Source organism: Euprymna scolopes, chromosome 6 (assembly GCF_053919585.1).
Source record: "Euprymna scolopes isolate OS-2025 chromosome 6, ASM5391958v1, whole genome shotgun sequence".
Taxonomy (NCBI): domain Eukaryota; kingdom Metazoa; phylum Mollusca; class Cephalopoda; order Sepiida; family Sepiolidae; genus Euprymna; species Euprymna scolopes.
Window position 1 is genome coordinate 114,097,813 of NC_136487.1, and position 25,015 is coordinate 114,122,827.

General features: G+C 33.9%; 1 protein-coding gene across 2 annotated transcripts in view; it reads left to right on the forward strand.

Annotated features, from left to right (window-relative positions):
* LOC145277891 (uncharacterized) overlaps positions 1-25,015 on the forward strand; it is a 116,054-nt gene that overhangs the window by 20,564 nt on the left and 70,475 nt on the right. The window contains exon 2 of one of the 2 annotated variants that reach the window (XM_080129883.1): positions 20,711-20,832. The exons of the other annotated variant lie outside the window; for it this stretch is intronic. Within the exon in view, the coding sequence (XP_079986009.1) occupies positions 20,751-20,832 (82 nt within the window). The 5' untranslated portion in view covers positions 20,711-20,750. The remainder of the gene's footprint in view (positions 1-20,710; positions 20,833-25,015) is intronic. 2 annotated transcript variants of the gene reach the window in all.

Here is a 25,015-nt window from a genome sequence, read left to right on the forward strand (position 1 = left end):
TTCATTCCCCTATGGCGTGATGTTTGACCTCATTAAATTTATGCACCTGTCACTTTTTAATCATTAAATTAAAATGCTTTTCACTTCCTGTCCCGTCGTGGCCGAGCGGTAAGTTGTCAGGGTTTTTCACACTTTCTCTTCCACCTTCGCCTCAAGGCTTTGGGTTCAAGCCTACCTCTCTTCCAATTTTTTTTTTTTTTTTTTTCTACATCTGGGCAATGCCGGTCACCTCCGTTAATCTATTATATAAATCTCACCTGTTTGTTTAAATTTATATATGCATGTCTGCCTAAAACTTTTCTCAGCGGCATTGGACCGGGTTGAAACCGTTATTGTCCGAAATTTCTTGGTTGAATAATATGTGAAAAGTGGAAAAAAAGAAGTCAATTATTTACTATAGAAATAGCTGTTCGTAATGCGGGAGGGTAACAAAAAAGTCTTCCTTCATGACAGTTTAGCCGAACATGTATGCACAAAAAAACGTTCTTTCTTGAATTAGTTTAAAAAAAAAAAAAACATCGCTATCATAGACCAGTGGTTATAGTAGCAGTATTATCTTAAGATTGCGCATTCGGGCCGATATATCGGATATATTTCTCGATTTTTAGTTTTAATATTGAAACCGGGTTATTTATGCCATTTTTTTCGTTTGTTTTTTTGTTTTTATTTTTCCATCATATTCGCTGTTTTTGTTTTGTTTTCCCAATTTAAAAAAAATAGTTATTATAAACAGGATTATTATGTTCGCTTATTTATTTTCCATTTTGTTTTGATTTACCTCACCACACCCAGGGAATGCCGGGTACTCCTGCTAGTCTATAATATAAATCTCACCTGTATGTATGTATGTATGTATGTCTGCCTAAAACTTTTGACAAAGGCAACAGATTTTCACGAGATCAGTATCGTTTGGAAGCTCGACCCTTCGGACGACAAATATAAAAAAATTGGCTAAAAACAGTAATTCCTTCACTTTCAACTGGGCACGTTTCTATATGGAGGGGTCACTTTTTTCACTGAAATTTTCGAAAGTCATCCCCTCTTTTCGATTGACTAGCCTTAATTTAACCCTTCGTCACTTCCAGTTTGGCAATGAACGCAACAGCAAAGACGTCTTTTTTTTTTTTTTTTTTTTTTCACATTCTTTTCCTCCTTCATGGGCATGGGTTTAAGCTTTTCTTGCCTACTACCATTTTTTTTTTTTTTGCTCAACACACACCTCCAAACACCCGAGCATCGAGGCTAATCTCTAATAAATCTGACTTTACTCATTTTAAAATGAATCATTCCCAAATTAGTTTCCTGTGAACTAAAATATTACAATTTTAAATAATATTTCAAAAAGTGACATTCGTTTTATTAGAAGAATATTTAGCTGACAATTATTATACTGTAAGAAAAAAAATTGTGTTGCATTTTTAAATAAAGAAAGGAGGGACATGTATTCGTTTTATTAATTTAAAAATATATTCATTTTATCTTTATGGAAGAAGTCATTCTTTTTTTTTTTTTTTTTTTTGCCTGACAGATATTTATTATTTCAAAAGGAATATCATTATTAACAGTAAATTATACAAATTAGTGTAGAAAGCTCTGTGGAAATTCCACAGGTCCAACAAGTTTTATTTACTATTTCCAAAGACATAAAAAGAAACTGATTCCATTTCAGATTGGCAGTTTTGCTGTGGCTTCTGCACCATTTTTCTTAACATCCATTGGAAAAGATAACTCCATATATATCCAGTAATGGATTGAAGTAGCATTCTATGACCTTTTGACCAGTCCGATTCTGTTGGTGACATTGGTTCCTCCAGTTCTGTCTAGAATAAGGTACTTCTAGGAAGAACTATATGAACGTTGCTAACATCCCTGGTGAAAATAGAATGTGCAGGATTTGAACTTGGCATGCTCAGTTTGTCAGTTCACATCAGTAGCTACTTTCTTGTAATAATAGGATAGACTAGATTCTCAAACACTGGTAGAGCAACTAATCTTTAAAATAACATTACTTTTTCTCAATGGCCTTTTGGTTAGGAACAAAGTGTAGTATCTGTTCTGATACTCCACTTCACCTTTTCTGTCCTCAGTCAGCAGAGGAGAAATCCTTCATGACTGAGACAATTTTAATTTTTGTTCCTATCCAAAGTGCCTCTTTTAGGGGAGCTGGATTTCTCCACATTAAAAGCCGACCTTGTATCTAACTCTGCCCTTGTGGGGAGGCAAGTAAATAGGAACACTACTTTTTCTCTGATTCTCCTCACATCATTCCCAGATTGTCTTGGACTTTTCATTGTCACTGGATTGAAACAAGGAGAAATTCTTACTTCATTATAAACTTTTTTTGTCATGCAGGCACTCTTTTTGGGATGGGATTTTTTTTTCTCTTGTAATAGGTTGCTATGCTCTATCATCTGTCTTTTATGAACCAAAGGCGAACATGTTCGTGAAGATCCCTTTTTTCGATAGGTTGACATACATATAGGGAGATATCAATCATACCAGTTATTATCCCATGCCACAGGGCTTATGAAGAAGAACCTGAAGTCTTACCTAACTAATATTCCTGGTGAACCAAGTGCAAAAGAGATCTAGATATTTGCACTTAAGGGAACAACAAGGATACTAAAAAGAGCTCTTGGCTGGTTTCAATAAAAAAGCAGGACAATGTTGGCAGCTGGTTTGGCTGCCCCATACCCAACATTACAATATTCAAAGGAAGAAAATTAAAAAAGAAAAAAAAAAGGGGGGTACAAGGAACAATTTTAACTTAAACTATATTTTATTCACCTTACATAATGGAGCCTTAGTTTCTGAGCTTGATGCTGCTTCTGACTGGACCATCTCCATGGGGATGCGGGGCTCTAAGCATCCTATTTTCTGAAACCTTACATTATGTCCTAACTAATAGAAATTATATTAATTTTGTATTTCTTCTCCGTCACATTGTTTAGCTAACTTCTTCCCATCAATCATTTCATGCACTTTAAAACTATATTACTGCCAAGGAATATACAAGATGGTGTTTTATGCTGTTGTAAGGTGTCCACTTCTCATTATTAATCATAATTATTGTATATGCTGTTTGATTGAAAAGCATGCTGAGAGATATTAGAAATTCTGATTGGTCAAGAAAAATCACATGTTAGGAGAGATGGGCATTTGAAGTAGTTAGGTGTTTAGTTAAGGCAAAATAGTGAATAGAAGTAGTGGTCTGCGAACGCTTTTTGAAACCTTGACTGTTCCTAACAATTTATGCGGCAATGACCCAAGCCAGCTGGAGATGATGGTGTGCAAAATAAGATAAGTTAATATTATAAATATTCATCGTCATTTGTATTCATCCAAAACCATGGCATCCAGCCACTATTAAGACAAGATGGCGACACAGATAAAATCACTGGGAAATAATCTAATGTATAATATTATTGTAACATTACACATGTGTTAACATGGAGACACCCGGGACCCACACGTTGTAGACTCAGTCTCAAAGAAGACAAAGAATGGGAAAGAGGAAAGAACTCCTGTTTCAGGTTTTAAGAAAGGACCTTTAGTCCTCATTCTCCCACTACGCATGACTTTCGTTACGGCTGTGACATCACTCATGTCTCTGTGTTCTTGAACGTCCTCCAGATCTCTAATGTGATCCACCTCTCAAATGTGTTCTCTCTCTCCTTTTTATAGTCTTTTTTCTTTTTCATTACCATGACGTCATTTCACACACTGTTCGGTATTTGCATATAGCTGCCATATGCGCGTCCGCACTCTGTTACATTATGTTGTTCAGATTTTAAAAGTTAAACCTAAATAACATGTAGGCTGACAAATCAAACTTTTAATTTTTGACTAGCCAATTTTTATTTGTTACTGTTGTAACATGTTATTTTACTAAAGAATTTTGTTACACTTTAATTAAAAAAATATCCAATCCATAGTTTAATTATTGTATATACTGTTTGATTGAAAAGCATGCTGAGAGATACTAGGAATTCTGATTGGTCAAGAAAAATCACTTACTAGGAGAGATGGGCATTTGAAGTAGTAGACTTTCTCAAAGAAACCCTACTAACAGGATTAACTATTACTTAAATAATAAGTCCTTCATCTGAACTATTAATGCTCTTTAATTCTCAGATAGACCTATTTACAAGTGATTGGACAATTCCTATATTTTTTCCGATTTGGATACAATTATCGATTTTGTTCTAAATTTCAGATTCCGATACAATTACCAATTCTGATTCCGATTCTTTTTGAATTTTTAAATATAGAGTTGTTTTTGTTGGAAGGGGGGGGGCTTACTACAAAAAATTATGTAATGTGTGCATGTATTTTCACAAATGTAAAAATACATTGATGAGTGTGATTTTAGTTTTACTGGTAGTTTAAAATCAATAAATATTTATCCATTCATTATTAATACGAGCCATGGAAAATTAAGTTTTAAACAAAAGTAAAGAAATAAAAACTATAAAAGGAATCGTTTAGGGCACCAGAAAATAGGCTGACATTTTTCTGATTCCGATGGTGATTCCGATACACGATTTTTTTTCGATTCTGCTTCCGATTAATGGTCTCAACATTACTACTTACAAAGAACATTTTGAGATTAATGAATCCCAGGCAATGTCGTTTCATACAGCTAATCACATAATACTGTTTCATGCTTATAGGTAAGTTATCGCCTTTCACGCACATTACAAAAATGAGATGATCTAATTAGCAAAAATTTTGATTGGTAAAATCTGTTATTGCCAAGGTAAAAAAAAAATCTGAATTTACTCATTTTAAAATGAATTGTTCCAAAATCAAATAATATCATCCCATCAACCGAGACAGTACAATTTTAGATAAATACATTTCAAAATGTGACAATTGTTTTGTTTTTTTTCTTATGAAAATCGCTCCAGACAAAGCACTTAATGTAAGGACCTTTTTATAAAATAAAATTAAAAAAAAAACTTGTCAAGGTGTGACTTCTATATAGAAACATTGATTTAATTTGAATAAAATAAAATATGCATCAAATGCGCTTGAAAGCCAAATCACAATGCAATATTAGGAAAATAAACAAATATTTTACTTGTTTGAAATTTATAACATAAATATATTTCAGAGTTATACTCCATCTTCAGTATGTTTTCTTTCTTTCTTCTTTCTTTCCATGTTGTAAAGTTGGAGAAAGAAAAGACTGTTTGTAAAAAAAAAAAACTACTTCAAGGTTAAAAACTAGCCAATGATAAGTGTTAGATGGATGAATTCCGACCCAGAAAACAGCAATTATTCCCCATTTGCCAGAAAAATTGCATATTGAATGTGAGAACAAAATAAAGAAAGCAACTGATGAGGCAGCCAAAAGTAAATCCAAGGTCCATGGCTGCCAATTATTTTTGCATTAATAAGGCAGACTATTTGTTTTCCAAAGAATTAAATAGCTAAAATTTTAAATAAATGTAGAAGAAACGTATTTGTTTTATTTATTCAAAGAATTGACAATAGCAATTATTGTAATGGAAGTAAGAAAACATCCTTTTTTTTTCCTTAATATTTTCATATTTATTATTTTTAAAGAAATATTGCTGTTAACAGTAAATTATACAGATTGATGTAGAAATCACTGTGGGTCTCACTAGTGACCAATAATATGCTTATTCCTGTGACCAGCATAAGCTACAACAATACAATCACTGTTCAACATTTTTGCTTTTCTTTGCTTATGGTGTTTTTGCAGAATGTGTAATTAGGTCAGGCAGACGTAGCTTTGAAATTAAATCAGATTAACATGTGGAAAAAAAAAAAAAAAAAAAAAAAGATATAAGCTTAAAACTCAGAAGCAAGATTAAAACGTGACTGTTTCGGAATTCTTGAGATGAGGATTGATAATTTCTATCATTTGGATTATTCAGTCTACTTTTCTTGGATGCCATTAACACAACGTTTCGGCATGCATAACCCCCAAGCTTCTTCAGGCGTACTCAAAAATTTGTATGGAATTTCAAATAGAATCCTTTATTTAATCCATGGAGGTAGCTTGTTCTCGTTCCATCAGCCATGACCAGAGTGGTAGTCTTTAAGTAATTTATAATTGTATTCAATCCTCAGTACAGGCAATACTAAGAAGACAATTATGAATTACTGAATATCATCATCATCATCATCATCATCATCATCATCATCATCAGTGTCCCTGCTGTTTTAACAGCATTGGTGCCCATGGCTCTCCAAATTGTAGAGCCATGGTACTCTTGGGAAGACAATAGTTTCCTGTTGCTTTTTTTGGATACCAACCTGGAAATCTCTATGACTTGGTGTGGTACATACAGTGCCTAGCCTTCCCAAATGCTCCCCCATCTGGTACTTGCCAGGCTCATCATTGCTTAACTTTAGTGATCTGGCGAGAACCAGTATGTCAATGTGAGCAAAGATACCTAACTTAATAAGAATAAGCTACCATTGTGGTTTAAATAAAGAGTTCCATTTGAAATTTTATGCATATTTTAGAATTCAACAAGACATATCTGAAAAAAGTCGGAGGTTACATCGGCCAAAGCATTGTGGGAATAACATTCAAGATGAGAACAGTAGTTTAAATAAAGGTCAGTTAATATAACCTTCGACCTTCTTCAGGTGTATCTTGTCAAATTCAGGAATCTTTTTATCAGTCTCAGAAGTTTGCACAAAATTTCAAATAGAACTCTTTATAGTGCTGGTCCAATGTAGGGTTCTCAGATTTTAGCTGCATTTTCGCATCGCGAAAGACCAGCTCAGCTAGAAAGCTGTGGTCGGTTGTTACACAAAAATATCCCCCTTTGCACATTAATATTTACTTTTTACAATTTATACAAGTTTTTATTCAAAGCAAAAACAACTAAAACTCATCCAGAAAAGGCTCACGTTGTTTACTCGTAGAAATAAGATTGTTTTATTTTTTTTTTCTTCTAATGAGTCGCAACTTATTAAGGATAAAACATACTTAAGGATAAGGGTTAATGAGGTAGTTTTTAAACAAAGTGCATGTTTCTGGATAAGTTTTAGTTTTTTCCTAATGGATTGCTAGTTATCAAGAATAAAACACACTCGAGGATAAGAGTTAATGAAGAGTTCAAAGAATTTTTTCAATAACAAATAATTAGTGTTAGCGCATGTCATGTGCGTAAATAATGCAACAAAGCAAGATGTGGTATATGCAACAACTATATGCTGCATAAGAAAATTATGAACTTTGTTAATAGTGTTAGCGCATGTCGTGTGTGTGAAAAAAAACAAACTAAAACTGATCCAGAAAAGATGCACTTTGTTTAGTGTAATAAAAAAACTCCTTCATTAACCCTTATTCTCGAGTGTGTTTTATCCTCGATAAGTTGCAACTCATTAGAAGAAGAAAAAAAAACTTATTTTATTTCTACGAGTAAACAACGTGTGCCTTTTCTGGATACATCTTTTTTTTTTTTTTTTTGTTATACGAAAAAAACTTATCCTCGAGTGTGTTTTATCCTTGATTAATTGCGTCGTAAGAAAAAGCTTATCACAGTTTTGATTTTACAAGTGAACAAAGATAAGTTTTAGTTGTTTTTTATGTTTTCCTTTTTCAGAAAAAAACAAAAAAGGAAAAAATGATTTTCAAGTTTTCAAAAAATATGAATAAAAACTTGTATAAATTGTAAAAAGTACACAAATTTGTTGGCCCATAAAAGGCCGCAGTTTTCTAGCGGAGCTAGTCTTTCGTGATGCGAAAATGCAGCTAAAATCAGAGAACCCTACATTGGACCAGCACCCTCTTTACAGTGGGAACGTGCTCTTGTTTCGTCAGCCATGACTAGGTAGAAATCCTAAATAATTCACAGTTGTATTTTGTGTGTCACTTGCACTAAGAATTGAACCTTCACCCTCCAGAAGAGTATAACTTACAGCTAAATTTTACCAAACATTTGATCTATGTCACAGATCCTTTACAACCAAAACATCGTAAAAATAACATGCAAGAAGAGGAGAACAGCTGTCCGAAGAATCCAAATAATACAAATAACCATGTGCAGCACTAAAAAAAGTACAGGACATCTGTGGCCATTTTTATAGCCACAATGACATGGAAAAATCCATTTTTGGCTTTCTTTTTGTCCAATTAAGTACAGTTTTTTGCAAAATTGTTACTTTTGAGAATTTTGCAGAGAATCTTAGTGATGTGAATTATGAACATGGCGAAAGATTCCATCAGGATATTTCAGTGATGGAGAGACGTTTTAATGGAAAATGGAATGCACGTTGGCAAACTACTGCTGGAATATAAAAAAGGGAGGATTACACTCAGCATAAGAGGGTTAAGATGATAAATGTTGTTTAAACTGACAATTCTGGGGTTTTCATTCATAACCAATAGTAATAAAATTTGATTTATATTAGAGAGGTACTGATTAATCGGCAGGTAATCAGTAATGTCTAATCAGTCATTTTGCTGATTGGCCGATTAATTGAACGATTAATTACTTTTCTCTTTCCTATTAAATTTAAACTATTTCACCACTGCTATTGATACATTAACGTAGTTAGTGCTAATTTAATTTAACATTTGTTAAGTATCTGGCCATTATTATTGCTGTTTCCCTTTATTAAATAGAATTACAAAATACAAGTTGCAATTTTTAAATGAATATAATTAAACAATTAGATAAGAAAAAAAAAACGAAATTACAAATTGCAATCCTTTAAGTGAAATAACTATAAGCTGAAGTTCTGCACTTGCTGTAGCTTTACTTCCTCTTCTATCTTGCTGCATGCCTTCTCTGCTTTCAGTCTTTTCAGTATTTAAAGTTAAATACTTTTAAGTTGTAATGTAAAAACAGTTTTTCCAATTTCAGGACACAGCCTGTTCCTCATAGATTCATACACATTACTACCTGTACTAAAGAGCCTCTCACTCTCCACAGATAAAGGTTGTGCGCTTAAATATTTTGAATCCTGTTTACTCAGCAGTGGTTAGGTCTCCTGTGTCTTCTTCCACCAATGAAATCGATCATCACCTCTTGCGAGTAATGGTAAAGCTACATAATGATCAAGTTCTTTTGTGCATTTAAGCAGAAGGATTTACTTCTTTTGAGTTTAGATTGTGATTCTTGTATTTCTGTTGTAGTCGCAGTCTCCAGGTTTCACTCAGCTTCTACCTGCTCTAATTTTTTATTTCTTACTGTAGGCTTATTCGAAGCTAATTCATCAAACAGTTTTGAAAGAAATACAGTTGTATTTTCACTTTGATTTTCTTGATCCTCAACAAAGCTTGAAGAAGTGTATCCTGCTGATTCTGTTTCATTATCATCAGTAGAAAATAGAAAATGTAGAATCCATTTCTTAATAGTGTTTTCCATGTTATTCTTTTGAAAGTAAAATGTGAATCTTGGATCTAAGAAAGTAGACATACACAAGTTTTTATTATTTAGATAGGATGAAAATCTTCTTTCCATTGATTCATTGAAATATTGAACAGTGGTAAGGATTCCACTAAAGTCAGAAATATCAACATTAGATTGGACAGCCTTTTTTTTTTTTTTTTTTTTTTTTTTTTTTTACTATTCAATAACTTCAAAGCTAAAATTGTACGTATTATCATCAATATGGTTAAAGTTCTGTGACTTGCTTCTTTGGTGATTTCTTTAAATGAACTAGCTAACTGGACAATTTTTGAACCAGTCCCCATTAGTAAGTTGTTAAGATAGAAATCTTATCAACGGCATACATTACAAGAGCTTTTTGTTGTTCTAAATTTCTTTTTGACATATATGTGTGGTCACATCTTGAATGAGTTTTTTTCCTGTATTTAGCTGATCCTGTATTTCAGTTAATTTGCTAAATGCTAATGCGGAATGGTTAAAGTGAGAGACCATATTTCTGTTAATTTTGATGATTGTTGGGATAATGAGTCATTTATTGAGAGTTACAATGTACGTATGAAGCATGGCAGTGATTCTAAACTACATTTCCTGACACCAGAAACCATATTTGTTCCTGAATCTCACAAGTCTAAGAAAACTTTATTGAAGATTTTATACTCCCTAAGAACATTCTGCAATTCTTCACTTATTCTTGCATTTGTGTATGCACCAGGGAATGGAACAAATCTAAGAACAGCTCGGTACTGTTCAAAGTCATTTGAAAGCCAATGACCTGTCAAACTCAGAAAGGGAGCATTATCTGTTGTAGCTGTCTAAATGTCTGTAGTCCATGATATGCTACTAATTTCAGTAAGAGACAAATGAATTTTGTTTTACTTTTGTAAATATATTGAAAATTATTTTTGCAGTGAAGTACTTTTTTGATGGATTGATGTAAATTGAACAAAGTTTTGCAATAAGCCTATTAAATCCAATGTCAGATGTTACAGAACATGGTTGCATATCAACAGCAATCATTTTTCTGATCAGATAATGGATCTCTTGTGACATGTGATCATTAATATCCCAAACTTTCTTTTTGGCCAATATTGATTCTATAGTAGTTTAGTGTTTTGCTGGAGGTTCGTAGTCACTGCTACTTGTTCCGGGAATGTCTGAACCTGAATATTCATTGTGCTTCCTTTTCTCATCTGTAACTTTTGCTTCTTCTAGATGAACATTTCTAAGATGGCTTAATATATATTAGTTGTCGTAAACGTTTTTGCTGATTTACCACCCTTTGATATGATGGTTTGGCATAATTTGCAAGCAACTGTATTCTTATTCTTGGGATTGACATTAAAATACTTCCAGCAGAAACTGGTTGCCATAATAGTTGAACGTTGTTAATATTTAGTTAATTTTTTTCGTGTTTAAATTCCTTATGTTTGATATCTAATTAGTAATTTATCTCAATAAAATATGCATTATTTAAACCAGAAAAATAAAAAATATATATGCAATGGTAGCAAGAGGTTAAAAATGAAGAACAAGAATATGACTGAAGAGTGCTTTATTTTCGGTTCGCACATCTTTGCAATTTGCTGTACAATTCCTCAACATGAAAACTGAAAGATGAAGTAATAAATTTCTTTGACAATGATTTTAAGTTCAAAAAAATAATAATGTTAAATGATTTTAAGTAAAAAATGTTAATTTGATAGAACGAGAAAGGAGGGAAATTTCCCATATGCTTACATGAAATTCAGTGCAGTTGTATTATTTGATAATGTAGTGTAGACAATGCATGTCTCTTCGATAAATTTTCACTGGCAAACAAAAAAAGGGAGTTAACTTGTCTTTGCTTACACTATAATTTCATTAATATTAGTATCATTATGACAACAAAATTTGCTGATAAATCAGCATTAGAAAACCTATTAATCGGCAAATTTGTTAATCGGTATATCCCTAATTATAATACATGAAAACGATGCCTAATCTAGAGAAATAAAGGTCAGATTTAAAATCAGGATATTTTTCTTACACTGAAACGGGTCTTTTGTGACATGCACTTTTTTTTAACCTGAAATTTGTTGCACAGTGTAATTAGACATAGGAACATGAAATTTGTTGTACAGTGTTATTTTTCTTTGTCATTTTCTGTTCTCATTTATGCTCAATGTGAATGTCACGAGAAAGGATAAAGTTACAATCTAGATATAAACAAATGGTTTTATAATGGTTTTTGAACCCTTATATAACAAAGGCTTGGGCGTCTTCTATTAAAATCTGATTTTACTGTGCTTAAAAATGTATTTCCTTAGTTCGAAAACACCAAAATTAAATATAAATCACCAATAACTAAAAATAGTTAATGCCGATAAAGTACTTGGTAAAATTCAGTTGTAAGTTATACTTTGTCAAATTAGGCACAGTTGTTTGCAAAATTGTTACTTTCGAGAATTTTGCAGAGAATCTTAGTGATGTAAATTATGAACATAGCGAAAGATTCCATCGGGATATTTCAGTGATGGAGAGACGTTTTAATGGAAAATGGAACGTTGGAAAACGACTGTTGGAATATAAAAATGGAGGATTTAGAGTTAAGAAGACGAATGTTTTTTAACTGACAATTCTGTGTTTTTCATTCATAACCAATAATAATAAAATATGATTTATAGTACGTGAAAACGGTGCCTAACCTAGAGAAATAAACCCTAACCCTAATTCTGTATTTTTCATTCATAACTAATAATAATAAAATATGAAACAGGTCTTATGTGGCATGCACTTTTTATTTTTTTACCTGAAATTTGTTGCACGATGTAAGCAATCGTCATCTCAACAATTCAGAAACATAAAGCAAGCCAATACAAATGATTTTCTCTTTTCTTTTAAGCTTTTCGGGTTTTAGCATGAGGGTTATCAAAACTATCAAAATTCAATAGTTTTCAATATCACATCTTTTAAAACTGTCCAGTATATTATGTTCTGTACAAGCAGTAAAAATATAATATTGATTTTTGGGTACTTGTGTAGCTTACGAAGCGTGCTTAAATAATAAGATTATTATTAAGAAGCCATTCATAAATAAGGAGTGAGGAACTATTCTGTACTTTCATCTAACAATTTAATAAACAGCCGATATGGTAAAAATTGAATTTAATGGGGAAAATCCTATATAAAAACAAATAGCAAGTTCAGTAAAGTAAATACAGATGTTTTAGTACCTTAATAGTTTACAGTTCAAATTGTCAAATCTTTTGTTTTGTGTGTGTGTGTGTGTGTGTGTGTGTGTGTGCGTGCGTGTTTTGTACTTACCTTCCGAGGTTAGCTTTTTGATCCTCCCTCCCTTTCTTCTGACCTGATTTTTGACCTTGCTCTTCTCTTGATCTCTTCCCCTTATGTTGCACTCACTTAACTCTATTCATTTCACTTTTGATTCACCATCTCCAATCCATCTCATAAGGGTTCTATCTCCTAACAAGATTTTCTTTTGTTTTGTTTTTTCAACTTTAGACACAATTGTTTTTCTAAAAGAGCTTTCCTTTAAGAAATCACTTTGCCGTTAATACTTTGCAATTCAGTTATTTGGGAATTTTGAGAACTTATTTTATTTGAAAAGGTAAGCTTAATTTCCTGTAATTTTCTTGCCAACGTTTGAATTTGAACTCTCCAATATCAGTATTTTTGGTGCTTATGGAGTATAATGCAATTTTGAACAATGCATTTCAGATAACAACACTATCACGTACTTACATGTGATGTCAAAATTAGTATAATAAAAAAAAATATTATGAACAATGATCTCGTAGATGTACTAGATAAATTTTTCACAAAAAAAAATCAGACACTTGCATTTCGACATTTTCAATTTTTTTTTTTAATGGCAGATTTCAAAGAAAACAAGGGAGATAAGCCAGTTTATCATACAGAATCAGTGGCACAACTCTTCCATATTAAAACAGGCAATAAAACTCCTTAATTCGATAAATTCTCTTTTTATTTGGAGTTATTTTTCTTGATCGTTTTCTGTAATTTTTTAAATCTATACAATTTTCAACGTATACGTATGTGATAGTGTTTTTACCTGAAATACATTTGTTCGAAATTTCATTATATTGTACAAGCACAAAATTTTTTATTTATCAATTTAAGGCAAATGGTGGTCATGCTGAGTGAGATAATGCTGTCATTTTTTTAATTTTTGCAATTTGAGTACAGTTTCTTAAACGTTCCCTCAAATAAATTTTTAAAAATACTAAAGGTGAAATTGGTGAAGATGAGACATTATCAAAGGGAAGTTCAGAGTACGTTTTAGGTGAAAAGAGTTGTTTTGTCTGCAAGTAGAAATTAAGTACATGCTAGTGTCGTATGTGCTTGCTTGTGTGTGTAAATGGGATAAGCATGAAGATGTGCATTGTGTATGCGTGTGCCGTTTTTTTTCCCAGTGAGAGTGTATGTATGAATTTGCATGTAAACAAGTTTATTTAATAGCATGTGTATGTTGGCATTTAGGAAAGCATTTTGTATATCTGCTACTATGTCGAGGATCCTTTGGCTTTCAAGGGATCTAGGCATAGTCTGCATGCGTGAAAGAAAAACAAGGATCGAAAAATGCAGTGTTTGAGGTTTTATAGGATACATAATTATCTAGAAATGAATATTTCTTGTGCTGTAATTGGTCGAAAAAAAAAAAACACCCTAATTTGAGCTTTTGTCTAATTGAGTCAGTTGATATGTAAAAAAATAACATTCACTGTCACTGCTGCTTTTAACAAGATTACTTTTACAGCATAATATAGAAGATGTGTACTTAAGGAAATCACTCATTATAGTAGTTGAGTCGAAATCGAGAAGTATTGTGCACTATCAAAATAATAATTAAAATTTGATGATGTGAATAAAATCTAAATGTATTTATTTTATTCTTTTAAGATCTAAAATGATCGATTACAGGTTTGTTTTTAAAGGCACATCCAAGTTAGGATTTCTTAACTGGAGAAGGTTGAAAATAGAGAAATAAACGATCATGTGCCAAATGATTGAACTCTATTCAAGTTCCATCATTACTGATCATCATGGTGTTGTCTCAGTTTATCTGGCACTCATTAACCCTTATCCTTGAGTGACCCTTAGGCCTTGATAAGTGATTATTCTCTAATAATGATAAAAAAAAATAAGGTATCTCAAACCAGCCAATTTAGTGCATGAAAATGGTTCATGGTACATAATGAAATTCTCTTCAATTTCAACTTGTGGTAACTCGTTCATTTTGGGGAATTATTTTGATAAAATTTCGTAAAACAAAATTTAATCTTCTCTTTTTATAAAAGTTCTTTCTCTTGTGTCATTAATAGTTTATTTTTTCCAGCTTAGTTTTTAGTTGGGTTACCATCACTGAAATCGGGTCAGATTGTTGTGCTAAGTTGATTTGAAAAAAATCAAATCTTGCAACAAAATCATTTACATTTTTGTGGCATTATCAGCTCATTTTTGTCAACACATATCAATCTGAATATGTTTTTACGGTAAAAAAAAAACATGTTTTGCCAACAACATGTATTGATTACTTGATAGAAAACATCAATTACTGTAAACTGAATGTTTGGCATTGATAAAAGTAAGTACACGTAAATTTTATATTGCTCCACCATTGTTCAAATTTCCAGGTTTGAACTTTTTTTTTTTTTTTTTTTTTTTTTTTTTTTACACAGTGATCACCACTTATCAAGGCCCGGAAGCCACTCAGGGATAAGGGTTATTGCAAGTACATCACGTTAGTGAGGAGATTTTATGAAGCGTTTAATTAGGGGGGTGGTTCATTAGGAATTTGTTAACATTAGACTTGAAGACATCCAAGTTGTAGTCCGGAGGGAAGCAGGCAGACGGAACAGAGTTCCACAGGCGTGCAGTTCTAAGAAAGAAGCTTTGCTCATGAAATCCGCGTTTTGATTTAGGCACAGATATAGAGTGGGGGAAATTTTTCACAGTGGATTCAGCTAGACGGGTGTTTTTCGTGAAAGTTTGGAGAGGGGGGACCAGGGATTGGAGTTCAGATGAGCATCTGCCATGAAAATAACGATAAAACAAGGATAGGCTCGCAACGTCTCTTCTGTGGGAGAGAGGTTGCAGGGTAGAGAAAAGGGCATCCCCCACTAAACCACGAAGTCTATTTTGTACTCTGTTTCTTCCGTTTCTTCAAATTTTGGAATGCCCAGTGGTAGAGAGGTCTCTCTTCAGACTCCAACAGTAGTCAGCCATTATGACTGCGTCTCAGCGATTCTAATACCTGGTCTCTATCTCTTTCAAATCTCTCCTCTGCTCATCACTCAGGTTCTCAAGAAACCAGTCTATATGTGAAAATAGGTAGTGCATTTTGACGTTGTAGTTCAGGTTTCTGAAAGCAGACAACATGTTGTTGACAAGTTCTGCATAGTTTCTGGCTTTATTGATGCCGAAAAAGTTCTTCACTATCTTCCCATGCTTCCAGTTTCACTTCGTTCATGGATTTTTTGGATTCTGGATCTCTGAGCTGCCAGATCTGAGGACTGTTAAAGTTGGCAACTTTCAACTTCTCTATGGTCATTCTTGGAAAAGCCTGGTACAATTAAGTGAAGCAGTCACCATCCTTGTCCGGAGCCTTAGTGAACTGCTTGATAAAGTTGAGCTTGATGCGCAGCGATGGGAAGAGTATTCTGTCTCTGTTTACCAAACGGTCATTGATGACGTTCCTTTCTTTGCAAAACACCAATTCCTCCCGCACAGGCTAGTTCTTCTTTGCTAAGCACCAATTTTTGGAATATTTTGAGATTTTATGACTTCAAACTGACACCTTTTTGACATAATCATCCAGAACTAGCGTACCTGAATACTTCTTGTCATTAAAGTAATCATTTCTAATCAAAACAATTATTCGGCATGCCATTTTACCCCCACCAACTTCTTCTAAAATGCTCCACACATGCATACATGTGAACAATGGCGTAAAAAACGACATATGGCCATATCTCAAAAACTTCACCTGATTGAGCAAATCCAATGTGATTTTTGGAGTCAGCATATCAGATTAGTCCTAAATCAGCTGAAAAAATGCAAATAAATTTGTTGTTGACCAGTGACTCTTCCTAAACACATTTTAAGATCATTCGGTCAAGATTTATGCAGAAAATAACATTTTGAAGATCTTTGTGATACTCTCTCTCTTATGACTTGCAGCAAGTGGTGCAATGGAGGGGAAAAATAGCTGAATACTTTTACTGTATTTGTTGAAACTAATCTTCTTTGCCTTCACCAACATTCCAATCCTCATTTTGCATCAATTGAAATGAATGGCTCCCTGTTTTGATAAGTTTCTGGGATTAGCATTCATTTCAGATTTGAAATGGAAGGTTCATATCAAAACTTTTGCTAAGTTCGTTGGGAAAATGGTTGGATCATTCATTCTACTGCTCCAGAAGGTTTTGATGTAACCTCTACCTTTATAAGATTCACATCTGAGGAGGTGCCGCTCAGAGTACCTTTTCCTGCTTTGACAGAGAACAAAATCGACTTCAAAATTTAGTGGGGGAATGTGTTTCTCTTCTTTTCCCTACAGCCTCTTTCTCACAAAAGTGAGATTGCTATCGTTATTATCATAGTAGGTGCTCAACAACTCCAATGTAGGGTTTACGACTCCTGTAAAAAATTTACAACAAAAACTCATCTAGCTACAACCACTGTCAATAATTTCTTTTTCTCCCTATGTGTACCTAAAACTAAACAGAGCTTCCATGAGTGGAGTTTCTTTCTTAAAATTACCGCCCTGTGAAACAATACTGCAAGGCTGCTTCCAACAACATATATTGATTACCTAATAGAAACATTGATTACTGTAAACTGAATGTTGGGCGTTGATAAAGGTAAGTACTTGTAAATTGCATGTTGTTGACGAAAACATAATTGCTTTCATATCCAATGTAAATAAATTCTTGTTGAGCCATCCTCTTAAATAATAAAATTCTGCCCAGTTTCAACCATTCTTATTGTTGCCTAACCAACCACCTAACCAATTCATTAACCTTTATCCTTGAATGATCTTTGGGCCTTGATAGGTGTTGATTCTTTTGTAATAAAAACAATTCAGCAAAATTGCAGTGTTTTCTGGAAACTTTTGGTATCAAACCATAACCATTGTATAGTATGATATAGTATATGAGGGACGTTCCAAAACTAATGCCTTCACTTTTTATTTTGCTCGGATGGATCAGAGGGGATTGCAAATTGTGTTGTTATGATGACTGAACTTATGCATTCATGATCTGAAACTTTCATGTCTCTGTTGCAGATATTGACGGTGTGAGACTCTTAGAAAGTAACCCCTGTCATGGACGTGCGGCACAGGCAGAGATGAATTCCTAGTAATAGTGCATTGAGAATTGTGGTGACTGTTGAAAAATAAATTCTGGAGCACAAAATATTGCTTGTTTTAATGGTAACACTGCCATCTTCGTAACTGTTCAAAATTTTGGGGTTAGAAAAAGAAAATAGGACACTTTTAGAACGACCCTCGTGTATATTTTTTTCTATATATCTGAGCAAAGAATTTCTAATTTATCTGAAGAGTATATGAACTGAAAAGAGATGGTATTGACATAATAATAACCATTTGTTTCTGCATAATGAAACAGATCTGTAAAAAATGTACCGAAATGTTAACATGCTGAAGGATCTGTTTTGCATGAAATAAATATTTGGATCTTGAAATGTAACTATACTGTAATTCTTTTCTATTTGCTCTGTTGTTATATTTAACAGACATTGAGCTTCTAAACAAAAAGGATTGGTATACACAAAGAGTGAAATATAATTGAAACAACATATTTTACCAAGACAACATATATATATGGTATCACAAACCAGCCTAGTATAGATTGTGAAAACTGTTAAGTATCATGAAATTCTTTTCACTTTCAACTTGTAATATATCTTGTTTATTTTTTGGGTTATTCTGATAGTATTTGGATGTAAACAGAATTGAACTTTTACTCTTTAGAAATATACAATTCTTTTACTTGTGTCATTAATGTTTTTCCAAGCCACTTCAAGTGAGTTTACTATTTTCGCTGATGAGCTATTTATGTTTTACCATTAAAAATAGTTAGTGTTTTTCAAATTTGGTGTATGTGATATTGTGTATCTTTAATCTTGAAGAAAAATGGCCACTCTCTGTGAAGAAACCAGATAACACTATATTTGATTTTTTTTTTTTTTTTTTTACAAATAAATTTTTCTTTTGTTTTCCTCTATTTTTTTTTTTCTTTTTTAATCAAAATTTTTAACTCCAAGTGACAGAGATCTATGTTTTTGTTTTCATTGTCGAGATCTTATTGTATTGCTGAAGATCGCCGATTTCTTTTGGTTTTGTAGAAGAAACTGTCTTTTAATGCACAATAGCCATAGTGAGGTTAATTAGAATTTGTGTACAAATATTGGAATCAATTTTACGACAGTAGGAGCGTCAATATAATGAGAAATTTGAAAATCCTTTAAGAAACCAAATAACACAATGTAGGATTTTTTTTTTTTCCCCAAATAAAGGTTTTTTTCAATCCAAATTTTTAGCTCCATGAATCTACCTTAGTTAAATTTTTTTCAGTGTTGTAGTAAAATTGATCTTTATAAATGTTTTAGTTTATTTTTACATGGTAAAACATATTTGTTTTTTTATTGATTTACTATTAAAGGAAAAAATCTAGCCTATTGTACTATAAATTATATTAAGAAGATCCAGTGTGTTAACTGTTGAAATGAATCATATATCAAAGTTGTACTTCTGTCATTTTGTATGTTTTTTTTTAATTTTTTTTTTTTTTATGTTTATGGGACTTTTGCCAAAATGTTTGAATAATAATTATTGATTAATTATCATTTAACACAAGATATTATATTTGTAAGGATTTTTGGCTTGTTTTGAAGTCTGCATTTGTAGTTACTAAACTAAGAAAATAATACACAAGGAGCCAAATTCATTAATTTTGAACAAACTTTGAACGGTTATAATTTGGTTGTCAAATGAGCTAGCATGAAAAATTTGGAATCCCCGTTTTTGTGAATATTTATGCTTCCCTCATGAAAAGTTTTTCGGAGTAAAATTTTGGTTAACGATAACTCTATATATCTTCAACAGTAGCAGCATTGGAATGCCACCATTTAACTAAGTGATAGTTTTAGCTCTCTTTTGCCCATTTTGATGGAATGCATTTTTTTTTTTTATATAATTAAAAAAAAACATATTTTCAGGCAAGTTTACGTAGCTCAGTGGTAAAATGCCAGGCTACAGAAAATGCTGTTGTTTAATGCTTTGCAAACTCAAGCCATGCTAGGAAAACACATCCATCGATAACTTTTCGTACATAATAAAAAATTATTAAATATGTATATTTTCATCAATTTTTTTTATCCTCCAATCAATAATATAGACCAATGTGTGTTTATGTGTTAGTCTTGGGACGATTAATCAACTCAGTAATTGGAAATATCTGCACTTTCAGGGGTATCGGAATCGGAAAAATTTGTGCTTATTTTCCGATGCCAAAATGATTCCTTTAATTGTCATTTTTATTTGATTTTGTTTAAAACAAAATCTCACCATGCTGGTAGTATGATAATAAAATGATAAATAATTATTGATTTTTAAACTACCATTAAAGATAAAGTCTACCCACCAAGCGTGTTTTTACATTTGAAAAAATTTCTGCACATTTAACATGTGTTTTTATGGTAATCGGGGGAAAAATACCAACTCTATAGTTAAATATTTAGATTTATAAAAAATTGGAATTGTTCAAGTGTGTGTGTGTGTGTGTGTGTGTGTATATATATATATATATGCCCTGTCACATAAAAATAAAATGTAATGAGTAAAAAAAAAAAAAAACAACAAAAACTGTCCGACAAAACCATTTCAAGTGTTTAGGGGGAAGGGAGAAAGCAAATGGCAAGTTTCCCTCCCATCATCTAAAATAATTTGAAAACACATCCTTCACTCTGAGATGTTTTCTTTCTTTTTCTCTTCTTTCTATTCCGGTTGATATGTTGTCTTTTTAAACTTTCCTCTTTGAAACATTTTCTTATTTCTATTTTATTTCACTGAGACGTTATTTTTATGAATAATCTACTGTGAATACTAGTGAAGCTTTTTTTTTTTTTTTTAGAATGGTTATACACTTGTATATAAAGTAACAGAAATGTTCCCTTACTTTATAAAAATAATGTTTCCATTATTAATTTCAAACTACTTAAATATAAAAGTTAGAAATATTGCACTTGATTTATTTTTTGTTTGTTTTATTTTTGTTTTTAAGGAAAGATCCGTTTTTCTAGAAAAATCCCCAACTTTCCAAAATGAGTTATGAAAGTTCTGAAAGTCATGACAGGGATTTCCCTGGCCTTTATCGACCAGCAGTTGGAGGTGATGCCAGTATCAGTAAGTTCATATTTAAAGCTTTATTTTTCATTTGTCTTTTTTTTTTCTCCTACGAATTGATAATCTTTATGCAAATTAACGTTTGATGAAATCAAATTTTTACACATTTTTAAAAATAATTTTAAGTGCTAATTTTTTGTTGTGAAATGGATCAACGAGGATCATCTGATCATTACGAAATTACTAAATTGTGAAGTAAGGGTACACAATTGTTATGCTGTTAAATGGTAATAAAACGAAAGGAACACAGGACTTTTAGAAACAAACATGTATTCACATATATTATAGGCAATACCATTCCTCAACTGTTGGGCATTTGCTCACGACCTCCAGAGGAAGTGACATCATGAGATAGTCCATTAATCCCATGGAGAGGCGTCTCCAACACCCACCTCCCAAGCTTTTTGTTCGTAAAAGCTGTCAGTACCTCTTCCTTTTAGGGTTTACTATCAATGGATCGGTAAACTTTCTCTTATGGAACTCTGCCGTTATTCAGGTGTTGGTTGAAGAGGTCAAAAGTTTCGAATACAGTGTCTATCGGCTCATCTTCCAATGGTGGACTGTTGCTGGTTTCAACTGATCGACATCTTAGTTGGTTCTGGTGACGTTTGTGGGTATATGTTGGTCCTTGTACGATATATGCCATGTCACCGACTCTCTTAGTAATTGTACCCATCTCCCAGAATGATGCATTGTTTTTATAACTTGTGAAAAACACTCTTTCACCTGACATGAAACGTTTACTGGGTACACAAGTGGTCACTAGTGGCCTTGACTGTTTGGGTAAGAGCTTGTCCAAAACGGATCTCACTTTCTGCGCAAACATTGTTTCTACAGGTGAGCCTGCGGTTGGTGTGTTCGGGTTGGATGTAATCCTATACACGTGTAGAAATTGTTGAAGTGCTTCATCTGTTTGGGTCCCTTGAGCCTTCTTCGGTGCTCTTTTAAGAATGTCCACAAAGCGTTCCGCTTGCCCATTCAATGGCATTGGAGAGTGGTGATATGATTAACTTGGAATGTATCACAAAAACTTTTGAACTCAGCAGACGTAAACTGGGTTCCATTATCACTTACGATGCAATCGACTACACGGAAACGTGCAAACAGTTCATATAAGAAATTTGTAGTCGTTCCAGTTCTCGGTCTTCTGCACCTCAATACCTCAAGCCATTTGCTGTAACTATCGACTACGACTCGAGCGGACCCGCAAAATCGATGTGCACCCTAGACCATGTCTGGTCAGTCTTCGGCGAAAGCTTAAACGTAATTGGTGGTGATTTAGCTGCAAGGGCACAGCCTGTGTACGAGTCTATCCTCTCATTGATGTCCTTGTCCATGTTAGGCCAGTAGACATAGCTCCTCATCAAACTCTTCATATGATTTTTCCCAGGATGTCCTGTGTGAAAATCCTGTAGAATTCATTTTTGGAGACATTTGGGAATCACCACTCTTTCGCCATATAGTAAAACCTCAATGCAAAGCGAAAATACTTTCTGGAACATCGCCCTTTATGGCAATCTTATTTTTCATGTCACAGATGAAGTCATCCTTGTCTGCTTCCCTTTTAATTTCCAGTGAAGACACCGGGAGTTCTTTGATTGTGTTTCCCATCATTGTTTTTATTTCCCTGTCCATCCAAAGGGTGGCAATGATGGAATCTTCAAACGGATCCCTTTTCAATGGTATCAGCTTAAATAGACTATCCGCATGGCTAATTTGTTTCTTAGACAAGTACTCCAGGGTGAAATCATAATTCAGTAATAATGTACCCCATTTCAACAGTCTATTAGCCGTATATGTTGCTACTATTATTATCAACCTTGGATCATAGTGTGTCAAATAAAGATCTGAAGTTAACGTCTCTTTGATCTTCTCAAACGCCTTCTGGCGTCCAGTCCCAGGCTTTCTCTTTCTTCAGCAGTTCATTTAGTGGGGCACGCAAATCATGCATATTTTTGATGAAGACTTGGTAGAAATTAGCCAGGTCCAGAAAGCTTTGTAGTGCTTGCATGTTATTGGGAGCAAGTTCTTTATGGCTTCTACCCTCTCAGGATCGGGATGTCTACCATCTTCATCAATAACGTATTTTCTTCATCAGGAAGTTACACTTTGCTTCTTTTATTTTCAAACCAAAACTTTGAATTCTTTCAAAAACTTCATGTATGTGTTTTCGGTGCTCATCTATGGATTTACTGGCTATGACAATATCATCCAAGTAGGCGCAAGCGAAATTGAGGCCACCCAGCATGGTGTCCATGATCTGCTGGAAAATTACGGGTGCGACCTTAACTCTGAAAGCTAACCTTTCAAACTTGTAGAGTTCCCTGTGTGTATTTATACAGAGGAGTTTTGAACATTCTGCCTCAACGGGGATCTGCAAATATGCATCGCTCAAATCAACCTTAGAAAATACTTTACCACTGTTTAATTTGTTGGTGTGGAGAGTGGATGGTAGTAATCTTTGAGGGCTGTGTTCAGACCCGTGGAGAAATCTGCACATACATGAATCTGGTTTGTTTTCTTGGCCACATATACGGTAGGGCTGCCCAATCACTGCTGCTTACTTTCGATAGTATTCCAACCTCTTCTAGCCAATCCAACTCCTTGTCGATTTTCTCTTGCTGCAAATGGGATGTTTTGTTTCTTCTTGAAAACGGGCAGTGTTTTCTTTTAGTTCGAATCTTGGTATAGCCTTTGTACATTTTCCTAGTCTTGGTGAGAATACTTCTGGAAATTCTGCTTTTAACTCCTCCCTATTGCGCCTCCGTAGGCGAGTCTTCTACCCTATGACAGAATTTATTCATAGGTTGGTCCCACAATTCGAATTGCTCCATCCAGTCAGTACCAAAGAGGTTTTTCGATGTCCTATGTACATACACTTTCACTTTGTTAGTAACACCATTTAAGGTCACCAAGAGTGTGAGCGCTTCCTCAAATTCCACTTTATCGCCGGTCACAGTTCGAGCTAATTTGTTCGTCTTCCGCATGGTTGGTTTCCTTAACCTTTTCTATGTTTTAAGGTTAATGATGGACAGGTCTGATCCGGAATCCAATGTAGATGCACAGTTCTATTTGCGATATTAACTGTGACATATTTGCACCGGTTCTTATCCGAATCCAAGTCGGATCTAGTCTGTCGGACACTGTTCTTGTCCTTGTTCTTCCTGCATTGGATCGCTTTGTGGCCCTTCCTGCTACATTCGTTACAGTACTTATGTTTGTAAAAACATTGACTCGACCAATGTTTCCCGCCGCAGCGATAGCACGGGCTTGTAGGGGATCCGGCTCTTGTGATTGGGTGGTACTTATTAGGTGTAGCCTGAGTTTTCTTACTTCCAGCTTTGCTTTTTCGGGGTGACTATTTTTCTGGGCTGAAGGTTGTCCTTCTAATGAATATTGCGCCTGACTCCTTGACGTTGTTCCTTACGCAGACTACCCATTGACAATCCTCTGCCAACTTCTGGAGGGTGAGGCCCTGTTCGCTCTCAAGTCTAGAGAGAACACGCCTAATCTCAGCATTTTTGGATGAGACTAGGCCCTGTGCAAAAATTAAACACTTGAAGTCATCTGCCAATAAATCAGACAGACGGAAATCATCACAGTGTTTATTTACCACGGATGCGAAGGTCAGGTAATCGTCGTCGCTTTTTTGCAGGTTAAAGCACTTCCATCTTCTATTAAAGAGCGTAGTATTCGGGCTGAATAGTTCGGATAAAAGTTTGACCGCTTCAGAGAATTCCAATTCACTTGCCTTCCTGGGGAGAATATAATCCACAAACTTGCTATGTTCTGTGGCCCATAACTTCCTCAAAAATAGGCAAACTTTTTTAGCGTTGCTCCACTCTTGACAGTCCACGATGAATAGGTCTTCATATCTCCGATAGAAAGCATCAAACGTCCCATCCAGTTCTGGTCGGTAGTTGAACGTTTCTATAGCGTTCCATATTGTACTTTGGGAAAAAGCAAAACTGTCGTCCCTGTGTTCCGTTCTATCGAACATTTTTAACAATAGCTCTTCTTGTCTCTGTTGTTGAAGTAGCATTCTCTCCAACGCTTGTTGCCTCTCTTGAAAATGTAAGTGGAGCTGTTTATCACGTTCTTTTTAATTTTCCTCAGCCTTATGCTGATGGTCTATCTGGGCCTTGATTAGCTGTATTAATACTGCTTTAACCTCCTCCATCTT